The following is a 16,532-nucleotide window of genomic DNA, read 5'->3' on the forward strand; positions in this document are numbered from 1 at the left end:
TTCTTTGTGCCATGGCTGTATTATACTGCCCACCAGTGGCGAAGTCGTGCATCGTGTTGTTTTCCGTCAAATTCTCAACAAAATGTGAAAAAGTGAAGAAGCGCTGTGAATACTTCCCGGATGTTATTCACAGTGCTTTTTGCTTTCTTTGTGTTTGATATATTTGCAAAATAAACATGAAGTGCCGTGAATGCTTTCCAGATGCGTCCTGACATTTAAACGACTAATCGTTTCATCGATCGATTGTAACGCAATTTTTCTCTTTAATGATCACAAGTAATAAAATGAGAGCAGAGCAGACATATTGATGGTGCTGGGTCAGAGGAGCGTCGTAAAATGGGAAGCCCGAGGCCTGCCGCCTAACCTTCGACGAAATGTCGCCACGATCAATAACGTCCGTCGGTGCTCATTAGATCCGGACGGGGGGGGGGGGGGGGGGGGGGGAAGAAAGAAAAGAACAGAAAACAAAAGTAAAGCTTAAGCTGACACTTTTTTGTGAATGTTGTCTCTGTTGTTTGTATTGGACAAATGCTTTGTTTGATTTTCATTCAACTTTTTAAATAGAATACAACATGAATGTGGTTTTATTTTTTACTTTCCAGTGCATATTATTTTTAGAAGCACTTAAAAATATAAAGTAAATTCTAAATAAAATGTTTTTTTTTAATAACCTTTTACTTTTTTTTTTTTTTAATTATTATTATTATTATTATTTTTTTTACTTTTTAATTATTTCAAAACATTTGTATTTATTTTTTTCTTTGTTTTTATTTTTGGTTGTTTTTACTTTTGCCATACTGTACCCTACATTGTTTGGAATTATTTTATTTTTGACTTAGTTTTCATTTTAATATAGTTTATAGTAGTAGTAGTATAGTAGTTGATAGTTAATAATATTATTTACCCTTTTAAAAATATTTTAAATATATTTTGCATTTGATGTACCGTACTTTCTTTCTTTGTATTTTTCGGCATTATTTAGTTGTATTTGGTTTGTTTTAATATATTTTAGAATTGCTATTTTTGTAATTAATTAATCCATTTTTATTGTAACATTTAAATGTTGTGTTATTTTTTGTTTACGTTGCTGTTTTAAGAACTTTCTTTTACTTTTAATTCATTGTGATTAGATTGCTCGGACAATTCTTTTATTTTTACTCATTTAATTTACACCGCATAGACAATTTCGCTTTTTATTTGATTGTGCCAACCAACGTTTGTGAATATGCACTCATGTCACTAGGCAGAATTTTTTAATGAAGTATCCTGTTGAGGATGTTGACCACGCACGTTGACAATTAGCAGTTGGCACAAACCTTGGGGATGCATCACGATTCCTGCTCCTCATTGGGAGGAGGCCAATCCGGCGCAGCTTCCGTCCCCTCGGGAAGCAAAACCTTGCCTCGGGTCATCCCCGTAGACTTCTGGAGCTTATATAACGAGGCCCATTCAGGCAGCCTCTCGCTGCTATTTTTAGCCTCACAAGTGGAGTACGAGTGAAGTGATAGAATTATGTATCCAGGGGTTGAATGGAGATTCAATTACTCTTCTGGCCTCACAAGATAAACACTGTTCACTTTTTGGCCTCCGAAGCTCGTCTGCTTGGAGACAAAGCCTGGAAGCGGCGATGTGAATCGACTGCAGAAGGTTGATGTGCACTTAAAGGTTGCCATGGTGACCACTAGCTTTCCAGCGAATGGGATGAGGGTGCACTTAATGAGCCGTTCCCATTTGACTGTCTAGCGCTGTGGTCTTCTCGACCCAGGGCCGGAGACAGAAATCTTTCAGTGGGGTGGCCAGGGTGACTCCACGACTCCCTTGTTTTTTAGTTTTTTTTTGTCCAATCAGATTAGTATCTGTGTTGCCGAGTCAAATTGACATTTTTTTTGCTAAATATCTCCATCGCGGGGATTACGTTCCAGACCGCCCGCAATAACTGAAATCCAAGATACACAAATCATTTATTACTGGCATATATTTATAGCATTTATGGCTTCTTTAAACACAAATAATACAAACACATTTTGACTTTAAGAAAGCAAGAGCAATGGATAACACATATTGTACAGTAAAAGTGTACCGACCTCTCTGTTTACAACTGTAAAAAGCAGTTTTAAAAAGATGTATTTTTTAATAAAAAATTTAAAATTGTTAATTGTAATTGTGCCAGGCAGATGACTTCCAGGTTATATTTGGTATTTTTTCAGCTTTTTCTTCTTTCAAATTTAGACTCGGAGCAAGTTGTATGCCACCATCCAGTGGCCAAGAATAAAATTACATCGATAATAGACGAGATCAGAACAACGTACGATTTTTAATTGTACAATAAAAAATTCACAAAATAGTGAGGCTGCGAACGATGACACTGCAGTCATTTACTGGATGCTATGGTACATTTCTACTTGAAATCATATATGAATATGGAATGCTGTATGTGGGCTTCCATAAATCCTTCCTATCGCTTTCACTTGTCCTTGTCCACTTTCTGCGCTCAGCCCCCTGGGGGAGGTTTCCCCACCGGTTGGCGCACTTAGTGGCTGTCGCACTGAATGCTAACTGATGCTACGTTCATGCTGACAGGAGAGAGGGGGGCGGGAAAAGTGATGATTCCGCTCTCTCTCACTGCCCGTTTTTCGCTCTCTCTCGCGCGTCCCCCGACTGGAGGAAAACAAACAGCAACCCCCACCCTGGCATGAAGAGTGGGCTGCAGCTGCACCGCAGCCTCTTACTCGACATCTAATTCAGAAATACACAGCATTCCGCATTCAATGGAGCACTCAATTGATCAACCACTGGATTGACACCCCCTCTTCTTCACACTCGCCATGTAATTCAGAAAGACAAGTCTTGCTTCAGCACACACTGGATCATTCACTGGAGCGCTACCCTTCCTTCCCATTTTCACATGCGACATTTAAATCTGAAATATACACGCTTGTCCGACAAGCCACAGGATTGTTTATAGGATCGACCACTAGATCCTTCACTGGATTTCCGCTCCCTCATCCTCATCCTCACACTCTTGCCTAAGCACCCACAGGATATTTACAGGATCCGTCGCTGGATCCGTCGCTGGATCCGTCGCTGGATCCGTCACTGGATCCGTCACTGGATCTCCAAGCTCTCTTCTTCACACGTGACAGCTAATTGTGCTTTCTTGCATCGGCCACCCGCTTAATCTTGCCGGATCATCTTGTACATGATCAAGATCCGAAGCTCCTGCGTCCACATTCACTGGATCATCCACTGAATCGCTGCCGCATCCATTGGACAATCCACTCGATCCTTAAGTGGATCACCTCGGAACATCAACCACTTGAAGATCCACTGAATCGGTCACGAAACTCCACTGGATCACCACCGCTGTCTCTTCTCTCTTCTCCATCTAATGACAATCGAAACACTCCTCAGCCTCAGCAGCATCCACTGGATCATCTGCTGGATCTTCCGCTGGATCTCCCACTGGGTTGTCCACTAGAGCTATCACTCCTAAACACCCATGAGACCATCCACTGGATCACCTTCGTGGATGCTCCATAGGATTCTCGACTGGATCACTGCTACTTCTTCTTCACGCTTGACTTCTAATTATACAGACATCAATTTCAGCATCCATTGGATCCTCTACTAAACGATAGCTACTTCATCTTCATCATACACACTCTTGTCTCAACATTCACTGGATCCCAACAGGATCAACCACTGGATCATCCACTGGATCAGAGCTGCCTTTTCTTCTCCACGCTTGACATCTAATCACAAACTAGATCCTCTAGTCCCAGTACCCCTGAATCCTCCGCTGGATCACTGATTGAATCACTACTGCCTCTTCGAATAATGAAAAAAGAACCTCTGGAGCCCTACCTGGTCTTATCACTACTTGATGGTTTCTTGAAAATTACATCAGTCTCAGAATTCACCGGATCCCTTCCTGTTTTCTCCACTGGATCCTCTACTGGATCATTATCTGGTCCTATCCCCACTTAATGTATTCCTAATAATACACATGTGCTGCCCCCTTTGCTAGTAGCCTACTGTCGCAGGATCCACTAGATCCCCTCCTGTGTTCTCCACTGGCCCAACCACCGAATCCTCTACTGGATCACGACCTGATTTTAACCCCACTTCATGTCTCTTTAAGATACATGTCAGTCTCAGCATCCACTGGATCCCTTACCGTATTTTAGACCGGATCACCCGTTGGATCTACTAGATCACAACCACCTCTCTTCTAAAATCCCCAGCATTCACTGGATCACTGCCACCTCATCTCATCGAAAAGATACAGACTCCTCGGCACCCACCGGATCCCCGACTGGATCAGCAACGCCTCTTCTTCTCCGCACTCAACATCTAATTACGATACAAATACCCTTGCCTCAGCACCCACTGGATCCCCCAGTGGATCACCGCTGCCTCCTCTTCCCCACACTCTAAATGACGAGCGCGTTCACTCGTCTTCTCCCTTCGTCCGCTAACGGGATATTCCATTAGAGCGAGCAGCGGATCGTCTGCAGGTGGGCTCATCTGGGAACGTGTTCTGCTCCCTGGACTCTGCAGCAGGTGAGTGGCGGCATGTTGACCTTATCTCGTCGTCTTATTGATGCATGTGTGTCGCAGTGTGTGTGTGTGTGTGTGTGTGTGAAGGCACTCTCCATCTCCTGCACACGGAAGCATGAGCACACACGTGAGGATGCTGTTTATGAACCATGCCTCGGAAATGACAAGATAAGCCATTTTTGGATGTCTGGAACACGCAGTAAGCTTTGCTTGTGTCTCGTGTGTGTGTGTGTGTGTGACAACATTTGATATGTCAATAATTGATGCCGTCGCATGCATGCGTGGCGACCACTCGCAATCATTTAGGCTTGACTGCACACTCACAGTCGAGACACTAACGTAACGATGTGCAGACTCAGTGGGTTAGTTGTATGTCCCTGATGGATTGCGCATCGTTTGGCCTCACAACAGCTGCAACAAGCGAGTAATGCGGCCAGTGTGAATAGTGGAGTCCGGGGGGGGGGGGGGGGGGGGGGGGGTCTGCTCGTGCTGTCATCATAGCAACAGCTCAGTCTGATGATGCCAGCGGACACAGCCCAGAATGCACAAAAAAACACACTCTTCTTCTCGCACTTGTTGCGTCAGGACAGGATGCTGCACCCTCGGACACCTCGCCCTAAGATACACTTTACGCCTTAATTCAATTGAGTTGTATTTATACAACACCACTTTACATATGAAACAAGTTTAGAACGATAATTCTAACCAGAGGTGGGCGCCTCGAAGAATTGTTAGCGTCTGTCATTCAGTCGGGACAACCTTCCGTCACCGTCAATCCGTCACTATTTCAAGCCGAACCGTCAATCCTTTCATTCGTCGATTCCTCAGCAAAATTAGCACCCGTCAATGTTTCCGTCAATCCGTCACCATAATGGGACGTCTGTCATTGACGTATTGCCAGATTTATTGACGGATTCAAGATCACATTGGCGGACGAAAACCCACTTCCGTCAATGCTAAATTCATCCATTTTTCGAAGTCGTCAATCGTCAACAAAATGGCCATGCGTCATTGACGGCTTGACGGACCTTCCATCAATCCGTCATTGACAGAACGCCCACCTCTGCTTCTAACACATTAAGAGACCAACGCATGTACAGTGGTCTACAGTGAACTCTGTTTATTGCAGCGATTCGAGACATGCCCGAAAACTCACCATTGTTTGCTAGTATTGAACATTGATGGATTTTGGGTGTACCAAATGCCACCCCTAAAAACTCGGTCAGCAGCGTCTCATGGAAACTGACAAATATTAGTCCCCAATATCAGTTGCCCTGATCCACATGAAATCAGGGGCACATATCGATCAAATCAAAACACATGAAAAAGTCTGAAGGTACTATGTGCTAAATTGAACAGGAAGTCAGCCATTTTGACCAAAACCAAAATGACAACACGAAATTCGGCCCTGTAATGCGGCTCAAGTAGCGTGTCCAAGTCTAATTTGAATGTGACATATTTTCATGTCAATATTCTTCTACTCCTCTAACCTTCTTTTTCTTGTCTAAACAGCCCACGCTGAGACTGCTCCTTCGTTTGGATTAAGTGTGGCAAAAATGCTGCTCGGTGAGGCCTGAGTACCATGACGAGCGGCCAAGACGCTTGGGTCACGCTGACCCCCGCAGAATTCGCCCTCTTGCAAGAATACACACAATGTGAGTATCCATCTCGTCATCTATCCGACTATCCGTCATTCTTTGGGTATTGTATTTATTGCCTTTGCAGATTAACAGTCAACTCGCGTGTAAGATCTTCAGGCGTTTAATTGGCTATGCACAGAGGGGTTAGCGCCACCTTTGTTATTTGAACACAGAGTTCCATTTCACCATTTGCTGACATCACACTTAATGATCGTTTGAAGCTTTCATATGTATATATTCTTTCTAGAAAAGTCTTTTGTTTTTGCAGTTCGCCGCTTCGAACCGCAACAAATGCAGCACAATTCAACTGAACGGCGCTCCTGTCATGTATTCTCTTTTCCAATTTCCTCCTGTAATGACGTGCACTGCGATGCTGATGATTTTGGCACCGAGATGGAGACGCTGGAGCGTTTAATGTGAGCGCCGCCAGTGATCCATCATGCCGCTTTCACCGCGCCGTGCCCGCGGTTTACGTCCCTCTCCAAAATGTTGACGCGCAGCGAGACGTAGTGTGGAAAATATGAAGGCGCTGCCTGGCAGGGAGCCTCGTGCTGCCCACGTGTCCTTCCAAACAAACTTTGCTAGTAGCCTACTGTCAAAGCTGTTGAAGGGGGCAGTGTTCCAAGCGATAAAACTTCGTAGGTAGTAGAGCTTGGATTTGCACATTTGCCTATTCGTATTGATATTAGCCACCGAATCAACTCGAATGGGTTTTGCTGAAAAGAACATGTGTAGCACTTTTTCATGACTTATGTTTACTGAGCCATATTCACTTATCTCATTCAAGTGTAGCAGAGTGTAGCCTACACTAGCGCGTCAACACATGGAAAGGTTAACCTTTTTAGTTGAAAATGACTTACTGTAACCTTGAGGATCCCACGCCGTAGCCTGCTCATTGGCAGAGCAAAGGATGTTTTCGCTTTTCTTTGGTTCCATTTTAAACCCATTTTTGTTGCTACGAGCCTCGTTCTAGTTAGCGCTAAGATAGTTAATCTCTCAGGTTATCCTTGCTGGCGCTAAGCTAGTTTGTCTCGCAGGTCCGGTGTCCAAGTTTGCAAATTCCCTTTTGTTTATTGCTGGTGTAACGTGCGGTGGCTAATCAGCCATGGACGGCGCAGCTTGATAGCAAAAACTGGAGAGCAACAAAGGAACTGGAAGTCCACAGGCTTACTTTATTAATATGAAATACAAAAACAGTAGGCTTCTCGGCGCTACCACTCGTCGCAATGCGCGTACACGTCCATGGCATTAAATATATTGATGGCCAAAATGAAAAAGTGCTGCATAGTCACAACAAAAACCCGGTGCCACACTACAAATTGTTACACTAGCACGACGTTAGCTGGACAATTGCGAGACGTTAGCCGACCAAATATTTCTGTTAATGCCGGCTAAATACTCCCATAACTACTTTGGTTGTTTGCTTGAATGAACTACGTACGTAGCTTTCAGGCATGTGCACTCCCCACGTAGATATGTTACTCTGGATTTCACAATAAACGGACACTCTTATGTCGAATACTAACATTTTTCAACTCGGTGGCTAGCCACGTTATCCCCCCCCCCCCCCCCCCAAAAAAATGCTAAATATCGGCGCCGTTAACTAAATCCTCAAAATAAAACACCTTCAAACCAAATTGGCGAACTACCTGTGCCTTTCAGAGCATAGGTTCAGAACATTTTATTTATATGCGTGCTGAATTTTGTGCCGGATGCTAAAATGCTAATACGTGTGTGTCTGTGTGGCAATATGAACATGCGGGCTGCATTTAGTAATAATCCGACATACTTGTTGTGGAGCGGTAATATCGGATTTTGATTTTGGGGGGGAGGGGTTTTGTCCAGCATGCTAAACAATGTCATCAAATCAACAAGTTTCTGAATGTATTAAAATCACGCAAAAAGCAGATATAGTTTAAGACCGAACACAAATGTGAGTGGGCACAGAGAACAGATTTGTACCATTTGTGTTTCAGCAACTGCAGTAGGTTGTGGAATATTCTATGCTTGTCAAGTGTGCACATTCATAACGCACAATAATGCCTCCCAAAGTGCTGCTTTACTGCAACAAAATCGTTTTAATAAGATCTGTAGAATGCGACAAACACACGCACACACGCACACACTCCATTATGGTTATGGATTGTGTTGCCATGGCATTCAGGAATGATGACAAGTGCTCCCGCGTATTGCAATGAACATCTTACATGGGATGTTGAATTGAAGCTAGACACACACGAGCACGCAAGCACGCACACCGATTCAGTTTTGTGCGTCTTTGATCTGTCGTCAGACTCGAGCAAGAAGCTGAAAGATGTGCTGCAGGAGTTCCACGGCGATGGTGTGCTGGCCAAATACAATCCTGAAGAGGTTTGTGCAATTCGTCACCTATCATCCCAACACAGTATTGCAGGGTATTATTTTTAACTCATTCACTGCCATTGACGGCCATAGACGTCAAAAATTCATTTGAACTAGTTCTATTCGTTTTTTCCACTTTTGTTAACAAGAGTACGAAAACCTAGATTTTTTTAATTGTACATTTAGAATAGATACAAAATTTGTGATTAATCGATTAATTACAATTGAAAAATGTAATCGTCTGACGCCCCTAATTTTTAATAATCTTTTCTTTTCTTTTTATTAGGGGGCATCAGGCGATTAACATTTTTAATTGTAATTAATCACATGACTTCACCAGTTAACTCAAGATTAATCACAAATTTTACATCTGTTTTAAATGTACAATACATTTTTTTCTAGGTTTTCATACTCTTGTTGGAAAAAAGGAAAAAAATGTGAAACTAACAGAAATAGTTCAAATTAATTTTTGACGTCTATAGCCGTCAATGGCAGTGAATGAGTTAACATAGTTTATTAGTTTTATAGATAACACATAATTATTTAATAATAAATACAAATGAATTCAAAATAATTAAAGACAATTCGATCACGCTTAATGATTCTTTGAAACACTTTTCCAAGACATTGTTGCACTTTTGAGGCATTGACTACTTTGTAGATACAGTTACTGTATGTGCCAATCCTCTGTATGTTCTCTCTTTTTGACAGAAACAGGAAATCCTCAGCCAGGTGAGTGTTACTTCCTCCTTTTTCCCGCGGACAACTCCTTCATTGATATAGAACACTGCAAGCTGCAAAAATGTGAATTGATCACATTTCAAAGAGCATATTTCATCCTCTGCGTTATGTGTGCTCAACCAGGAGATTGACTTTGAGGGCTTCAAGGTGTTTATGCAGACCTTCCTGGAAAGCGAGCTGCCGCAGGAGTTCTGCCAGCATCTCTTTATGTCCTTTAGCAACAAGGACCATGCCAGCCCGTCTTCGTCCTCCGACAAGCCCAAAGTCTCTGGTAGGAGTTTACACTAACGTACCATCGCTTGCGTTCAATTTATAGCTATGCTAAATACTCCACTAAGTGATTTTCCGTAACGGTTTCACTTGAAAAGTGTTTGTTTCATTTGTTTGACTGCTGGAAAGAAGGTTAAGTAAGTTTAAGCTTGTCGTTGACTCCAGAGCCTGCATTTTGCTGCAATACTTGCTTTTTACACTAGGTGGCAACGCAAGAGAAGAAAAGAGAAGTTTGTTGTCTTCTCTTACTTCCTTGTTTATTGGCCACCCTAAAATCCTGAAAAGTCCTTTACAGTTTGCTTAGTTAAATTGCTGTTTTTTTAACTACTGTCTAAATAAAAATAAATATATAGTAGCTTCGTATATCTTTACCTCCGCTTGTTTATTGATTTAGTGTTTTAAATAAATAAAATATATCAAAGTGACCATTTCCTACTTCTATTATTTTTCTGTACGTGGCTGTCGGAAGAAAACGTTTAGACACCCCTTGTTTAATTAAAGAAGCTAATGAGTTATTTTATTATTTTTTTGTGTAAGAAACTGTCTGAAATTGTCCAACAAATTTAAATCGGTCAGTAACGTAGCACATGACAAATGATAGCTTGTGGTGACAAGCTAGCAGGCACAGCGGCGATGAGATTAAAATCAAAATAATTTGCATAAATGTGTTATTTCGCAATTGTGTATCAAACTAGTGGCTCTTCAAATTAATCAGTCCCCAAAGAGTAGCTCTCAGTTTTCAAGATCAGATAGATATTACAATAAGGTTGATGAGTCATAAACATAAAAAATAAAAAATAAAAAAAAGCCACAGCTGTGCTATTGATCGATGCCACTGTTTCTGTATGACTGATGTCAGGCCTCCCCACCAACATGAGAGACATCCCGGTTGCAGATTTGACTTTATGTCGCCCCCTTCCTCGCCGCAGGCCTCAAGCTGATCAAAAGCAATTCCACCCCACTGAGGACGATCGGCCTACCCGGGCCGCCGAGCACGGTGCAGCTGAAAGACATCGTCTGCTACCTGTCGCTGCTGGAAGGAGGACGGCCTGAGGACAAGCTGGAGTGTGAGTGCTGACATATTACACGTGTGAAACATCAGTGTTCAATGGGTTATTTTATAGTGTTGGCAAATAATGGGTTAGGTGAGTGACTAAAATAAAAGTCACATATTGTTCATCCATTTTCTCAATGCCTGTCTTTGTCAGATGACATGTAATAAAGGTTTGTTTACACCTGGGCCATGAGACAATAACAATTTGATTGCACAGGTTTTTTTTCTTTTCTTCAAAATTTTTGTGAAACTTTAGTATGAACATACATGAAAATCTGCAAACAATATTAGTATCAAAGTATATCAACAACTGTTTTACAATTTTTTATTATTTTGTAAGAAATAAAACAAATAAGCAACCCAAAACAAAATTGTAAAAAAAATTATTTAAAAAAGCAGTAAAAATAAAAGACACAAAATACTTTTTTTAAGCTCTATACAATTACTTTTCTTATTGTTATTTTCAAAGTATTTCTGTAAAGATTAAATTCTACAAGAAAATTTGGATTTAGAAAATCTTATTTTGTGTAAGTAAAATTGAGCAATTAACAGAATATGTATTTACTTTTTGTTCTTTGCTAAATTATCAGTCAACTTTGCTAAATGAATAATTTATTTAATTGAATTCAACGATAAATATTCTGGCTGAAGCCACTGTTGTGTGTAGCTTAGTCATGTTGACGGTGCTCTCTGCTGGTCAGTCTAAGAACTGCAGTTACTCTGTTCCGCTGCCTGTTTTTTATTTTTAAATATATTATTTATTTATTTTATTCAACCACTTCATCTCCATCCATAAAATAACATAAAATATTAATATTTAAGTACTAAATAGTACTATCGTCTTCTACTTACGACTTGATTATTTTTATTTTATTTTTTTGTAATCTACCATTATTAGGCTACATGTTGTCTGTTCCTGTGTAAAACGAGTTTTCCAATGGTAGCAGTCTTTTGAAAAGGAAGTTGTGAAAGTGTTTTCTCACTATACATTTTGCCCATTCTCCCTCCTAACAATGACTTCGTTGTCGGAGCATCGACATGAGACATCACTTTCTGTTCCCGGTGTGGCCCCAGCAAGAAAGAGGCCATTATAACTCCTTGTTGTCATGAAGTCAGCAGTGTTAGCTTATGTAATTCCCTGCTAACATGAAAGCCTGCTCATGTTGTTATTTTTGTCATCATCCGTGTTAAGAGTCAACTGCAACGATAAGCGTGAATATCTTGCGTAACTTTTAAAAGGGTTATGACAGCTCACAATGTTGATAACATCTTTTTCTCCTTCTCCTCAGTTATGTTTCGCCTCTATGACACAGACGGAAACGGCTCTTTGGACAGCTCGGTAAATATTTATTTTACTTTTTAATATATTTTCAGACTAACAAGGAGCAATGTATGGAGAGATGATTATGGTTGTCTTAAGTTATTTCACTATGTGAATCTGGTTGTCTGAAATGTAAAATATCTGTCTGGGATAATTTGAGAAGGAAGCTTGTCTTTTTCTGTTTAAAAAAAATATAATGTGAGAGATCTTATTTAAAAGATTAAATGCTCAGTTGGCTAATTTTGCTTCACCTGGATTTTGATACATTTTTTGCTATCACTGACAATTTGACATACAAAAGTAAAACAACAAAGATACAATATTGGAAGCCTACCTTGTTCTGTGCGATGCACACATTCAGTTCCGCCTACAATTCAGCAAATAACTATAAGTGTAAATAATAATAATAATAATTTTTTGACAGAAATGAAAGGATTTTTGGACGTCTTTCACCACGTCAATCACAAACGCGATTGCTATTAGATTTGTGATGGGATTATTAAATTGACGGTGTTTAGTATTTAGCTCAAGCTAGTGGTGAACTAGTATAGTAATAAATTAAATTTAAAAATCCACTACATATTTCATTAATATGCAAAAAATATGTTCCATCACATCAACATACTTTTTTTTTTTTTATATATAATCATCGGTCCAGTAATCATAAATGTTGTTACATGGCTTGAGCCTCACCTTACAAGAGGCTGACATGTTTTTGCCGCCATCTTCCTGCTAAGGATGCTATTTTGACGTGATTATGCCGAAATGATCTGTCCCTTGCCTAATTAACTAAACACGGTATCCGTATATTTGTCTTCATCCCTCTCTTTTTTTTTGTCATAATTCAAGTTTTTTAAACAATTTATGCATATACGTTTTGAGTTTTTCAACAGTATTTGAGTTTCTCGCAAAGTCATCCTAGCCTTAAATGGATGTTTCCAAAATTCAGTGGTACACATTTGTGAATGAGTGAAATTTGAAGAGCGAGCACGGCAATTTTGTATGACAACATTCTTGCGGGGGCGAAATTGGAGCCTTCGAGGGACAATCTTGTATATCCCATCATTAGTATCCCGTTATTAGCTCTGGATCCCATAATTATCTCGAGCGAGGGGAATCAAAGTGCCAACAACACCAAATAAAACACACACACATCACAGATCTCTCAAGTTTTGCTGTAATAATATTCCCTTCATGCTTTTCACCAATGTATGTTTGATATTGAATGACGCTCACCACATTATGAAGCACCTCAGCATCGTCACAAGTGACCCCGTGATGACCTTTCGTAATAATGTCAGCTGCTCTGCATCTCTCTGGAAAGAAAACAACAAACACTGTAATTAAGCCACTGAGCTCTTCGCACCACCTCCTCTGACATTTCCAGCCTGTTATTATGCGTCCGCCATCAGCACATTAACAGCAGCTTACAAGGCCAGCTAAATACTGTCTTTAAAAAATGTGTGTGTGTGTGTGTGTGTGCAGGAACTGGAGCACATCATCTCGCAGATGATGCACGTGGCCGAGTACCTGGAATGGGACGTGACGGAACTCAAACCCGTAAGAGCGCAAACCCAGAAAATAAAAATACTATTTAAAACAGAGCTTCATTTACAATATTTCCTAATAGATCCTCCAGGAAATGATGCATGAGATCGACTACGACCGCGACGGTACCGTGTCTCTGGAGGAGTGGATCCAAGGAGGGATGACCACCATCCCACTTCTGGTTCTCTTGGGTCTGGAGACGGCGAGTACACAAAGGCGTCTGTCTGTGAATACTCACACTGGCACATACTATCCACAAAAAAATGACTATTTGCAATTAGATAGAGAAGCTGAGCATGGGTGCAGTTCAAATAATGTACACTAGGTGGAGGCATTTGACAAGATTCTGTAGTTTTGTGTTGAAATGTGTTGATGCTTTTCCAAAGAATTAAAACACATTATACAACAAGTCCCTTTTGGATCTAATGGAACAGAACGGATAAACAAAAAAAGTGACAGTTGACACTGTTTTATCTACTCTGTGAATTTTCTGCAACGGTGAACTTAATTGCATTGCGATGGCAGTAAACCCGACGTAAACTCAACCCTTATCAGATAGGTCGCCCTGGAGCTACTTGAACAAACTTTGGCTAATGGTGTGTTGCGTTTGTAGAATGTGAAAGATGACGGTCAGCACGTGTGGCGCCTGAAGCACTTCAACAAGCCGGCCTACTGCAACCTTTGTCTCAACATGCTCATCGGCCTCGGCAAGCAAGGGCTCTGCTGCTCGTGTGAGTGGAGATGCTCTGCAATTCACACACAGTCAAATCACCGTTAATAAGGGATCGAAGTTTTGCCGACATTTTCCAAAATCTGTCACATTTTCAGTCCACCATTTTGAATGACCTGTTGTATTTATTTTATTCACTGGTGCTGGCGTGAGCGTGTATGGTAACGACCATCTCATTTCCATACGTACATAATGAGCATAGGGTATGTAAAGCAGCGTTTTTGTATACACACCTGCAATGGGGCGCCACCGCCACAGACAAACAAAGAAATAGGATGACATTTTTTAGGGCACTGATACGAATACGTTTAAAATATGCTTTATATGGTGGAGAAGCTGGAGTAATTAAAATGTAATTATTGCAACAGAGGCGGTTTCTAGTGGCAGATATTGAATAATAATAATTTTTTTAAAAAAGCCAATAAATCACTTTTAAAATTAAGCGACTTTATTGGTATACTTTTAAATACAATGTGGAAAAAAAAATCAATATCGCTGACCTAAATATTATATTATATATTCACTTTTGAATGATTAGAAAAACATAATCAATTTTCAAGTTAATTATTTCATTGATAGACATACATTTCAAGTAATGTAACCCCCCCCCCCCTCCCCCCCCAAAAAAGACTGACCTAAATGATCAGACATGTACTTTTGAAGACTAAACAAAAAGAAAACTAAATCAAGTTCAAAGGCTGGGACTTGGTCAGATATTCACTTTTTATTCAAATGTAAATAAATGAATAAATAAAAAGAATTAACAAAAAAAACTAAAACTACTGACATAATTGACAGGCGCTTACTTTTAAGTAAAAAAACAACAACAGGCAAAATATAGTACTTTATTGGCACATATTCAATTCTAAAAAAAAACGATCACTGACCTAATTGCCTGATACGTAGTTAAATTAAATAAAACTAAATAATGAATAAATACTGTAAGTCTCAAGTGACGGCTATTATACAATTAAGATAAATTATACAGCTCATTAAGACAGTGAATTATTTTGCATATGGTCACTTTTGTTTTGTTTTTTAATCATCGCCAATTGCTGACTGCATATATTCACTTTTAAGTAATAAAGAAACACTGCTTATTTATTATTTATTAAAATTGTAATGATCATAATTAATACATTTACCAGTGAACATGACTGATTCATTGCACCTAATAATGTAGAAAAAGTTGTGAACAGCCTGAAAGCCGTATATTTTAACCAACATATCTCATGACATCTTTTGTAACAAATTATCTTTATAAATACAACTGATGTGCACGGATGTGAGGTTTAAGCCAAACGAATAAATCAAGAAAAAGAAGACATGTCCAGCGGTCACCTCGCAGGTTGACAAAGCTCACTTTGTTTATGCGTTCGCCGGCACACCGCGCACACTCCTAACAAAAAAACCTCTTATTTTCCGCCAATGGTGTTGTCGTCGTGTGGTCTCTCCAGTTTGCAAGTATACAGTCCACGAGCGCTGCGTGGCCCGCGCGCCGCCCTCCTGCATCAAAACCTACGTCAAGTCCAAGAAAAACACTGAGGTGCGTCCAATTGGAGTGCGGCGCACTCGTCGGCGCGCTGGCGGTCTCCGAGGGCCCCGCTGCTCTCTTATTGCATGCTTAGCATTGCTAATTAGCAGCAGCAAGCGACTCATCCACAAACCTTTTTGCTTTGCTCGTAATTGTTTTTCTTTTCGGTGCCTTTTTTTCCCATTGTTGGAAAGTAATGAAGCATAAATTGACATTACTTTTATTGAACTCGTTTTGATGTAGTATTAACTTTGACTTATGAGTGCCACAATTTACGAGTTTGAGTTTTAAGCAGGAGCTTAGAGTTTGAAAAATAGTCCAATTGCTATTTATTTATTTACTTATTTTTTTATTTTATTTTTTTTATTACTAATGATCTAAATCAGATTAAATGTTTTTATTTACTTTTACCAAACTATTAAGCAATCTATACTTGAGCTAGGGTAAGTAACCCCCCCCCCCCCCTCCCCCAAATATATTGACTATAATATGTTCTATGCAGCCCCACTTGTCTAAATATGGTATTCTGGTTAATATTGCGTTAGTGGAATATGAGTTAAGCAGCGAAATCCAGCCGTTTTTTATCCATCTCAGGGGGCGGCCATTTTGCCACTTGCCTTCACCTGAAGATGACATCACAGTTGCTCAGGGCTCAGGCAACGACCAATCACAGCTCACCTGTTTCCTGGAGCTGTGAGACACAGCTGGCTTTTGCTGCTTAACTCATATTCCACAATTGTAATATTAATCAGAATGTCATGTTTAGACGAGTG

At 40.3% G+C, this 16,532-nt stretch overlaps 1 protein-coding gene across 3 annotated transcripts in view; it reads left to right on the forward strand.

Annotated features, from left to right (window-relative positions):
* The first annotated feature begins 2,677 nt into the window (after window positions 1–2,677).
* dgkb (diacylglycerol kinase, beta) overlaps window positions 2,678–16,532 on the forward strand; it is a 53,970-nt gene continuing 40,115 nt past the window's right edge. Inside the window, exons 1-11 of one of the 3 annotated variants that reach the window (XM_086078319.1) lie at window positions 2,678–4,563; window positions 6,073–6,215; window positions 8,494–8,570; window positions 9,273–9,293; window positions 9,426–9,573; window positions 10,502–10,639; window positions 11,916–11,965; window positions 13,433–13,507; window positions 13,578–13,697; window positions 14,109–14,226; window positions 15,683–15,771. In XM_086078319.1, the coding sequence (XP_085934445.1) occupies window positions 6,143–6,215; window positions 8,494–8,570; window positions 9,273–9,293; window positions 9,426–9,573; window positions 10,502–10,639; window positions 11,916–11,965; window positions 13,433–13,507; window positions 13,578–13,697; window positions 14,109–14,226; window positions 15,683–15,771 (909 nt within the window). In that variant the 5' untranslated portion in view covers window positions 2,678–4,563; window positions 6,073–6,142. Of the gene's footprint in view, window positions 4,564–4,663; window positions 4,760–6,072; window positions 6,216–8,493; window positions 8,571–9,272; window positions 9,294–9,425; window positions 9,574–10,501; window positions 10,640–11,720; window positions 11,839–11,915; window positions 11,966–13,432; window positions 13,508–13,577; window positions 13,698–14,108; window positions 14,227–15,682; window positions 15,772–16,532 lie in introns of those variants that run through there. The other 2 variants (XM_086078320.1, XM_086078321.1) reach the window with 2 other exon arrangements.

This window comes from Leptonotus elevatus, chromosome 6, assembly GCF_054856555.1.
Source record: "Leptonotus elevatus isolate MCC_2025b chromosome 6, RoL_Lele_1.0, whole genome shotgun sequence".
Taxonomy (NCBI): domain Eukaryota; kingdom Metazoa; phylum Chordata; class Actinopteri; order Syngnathiformes; family Syngnathidae; genus Leptonotus; species Leptonotus elevatus.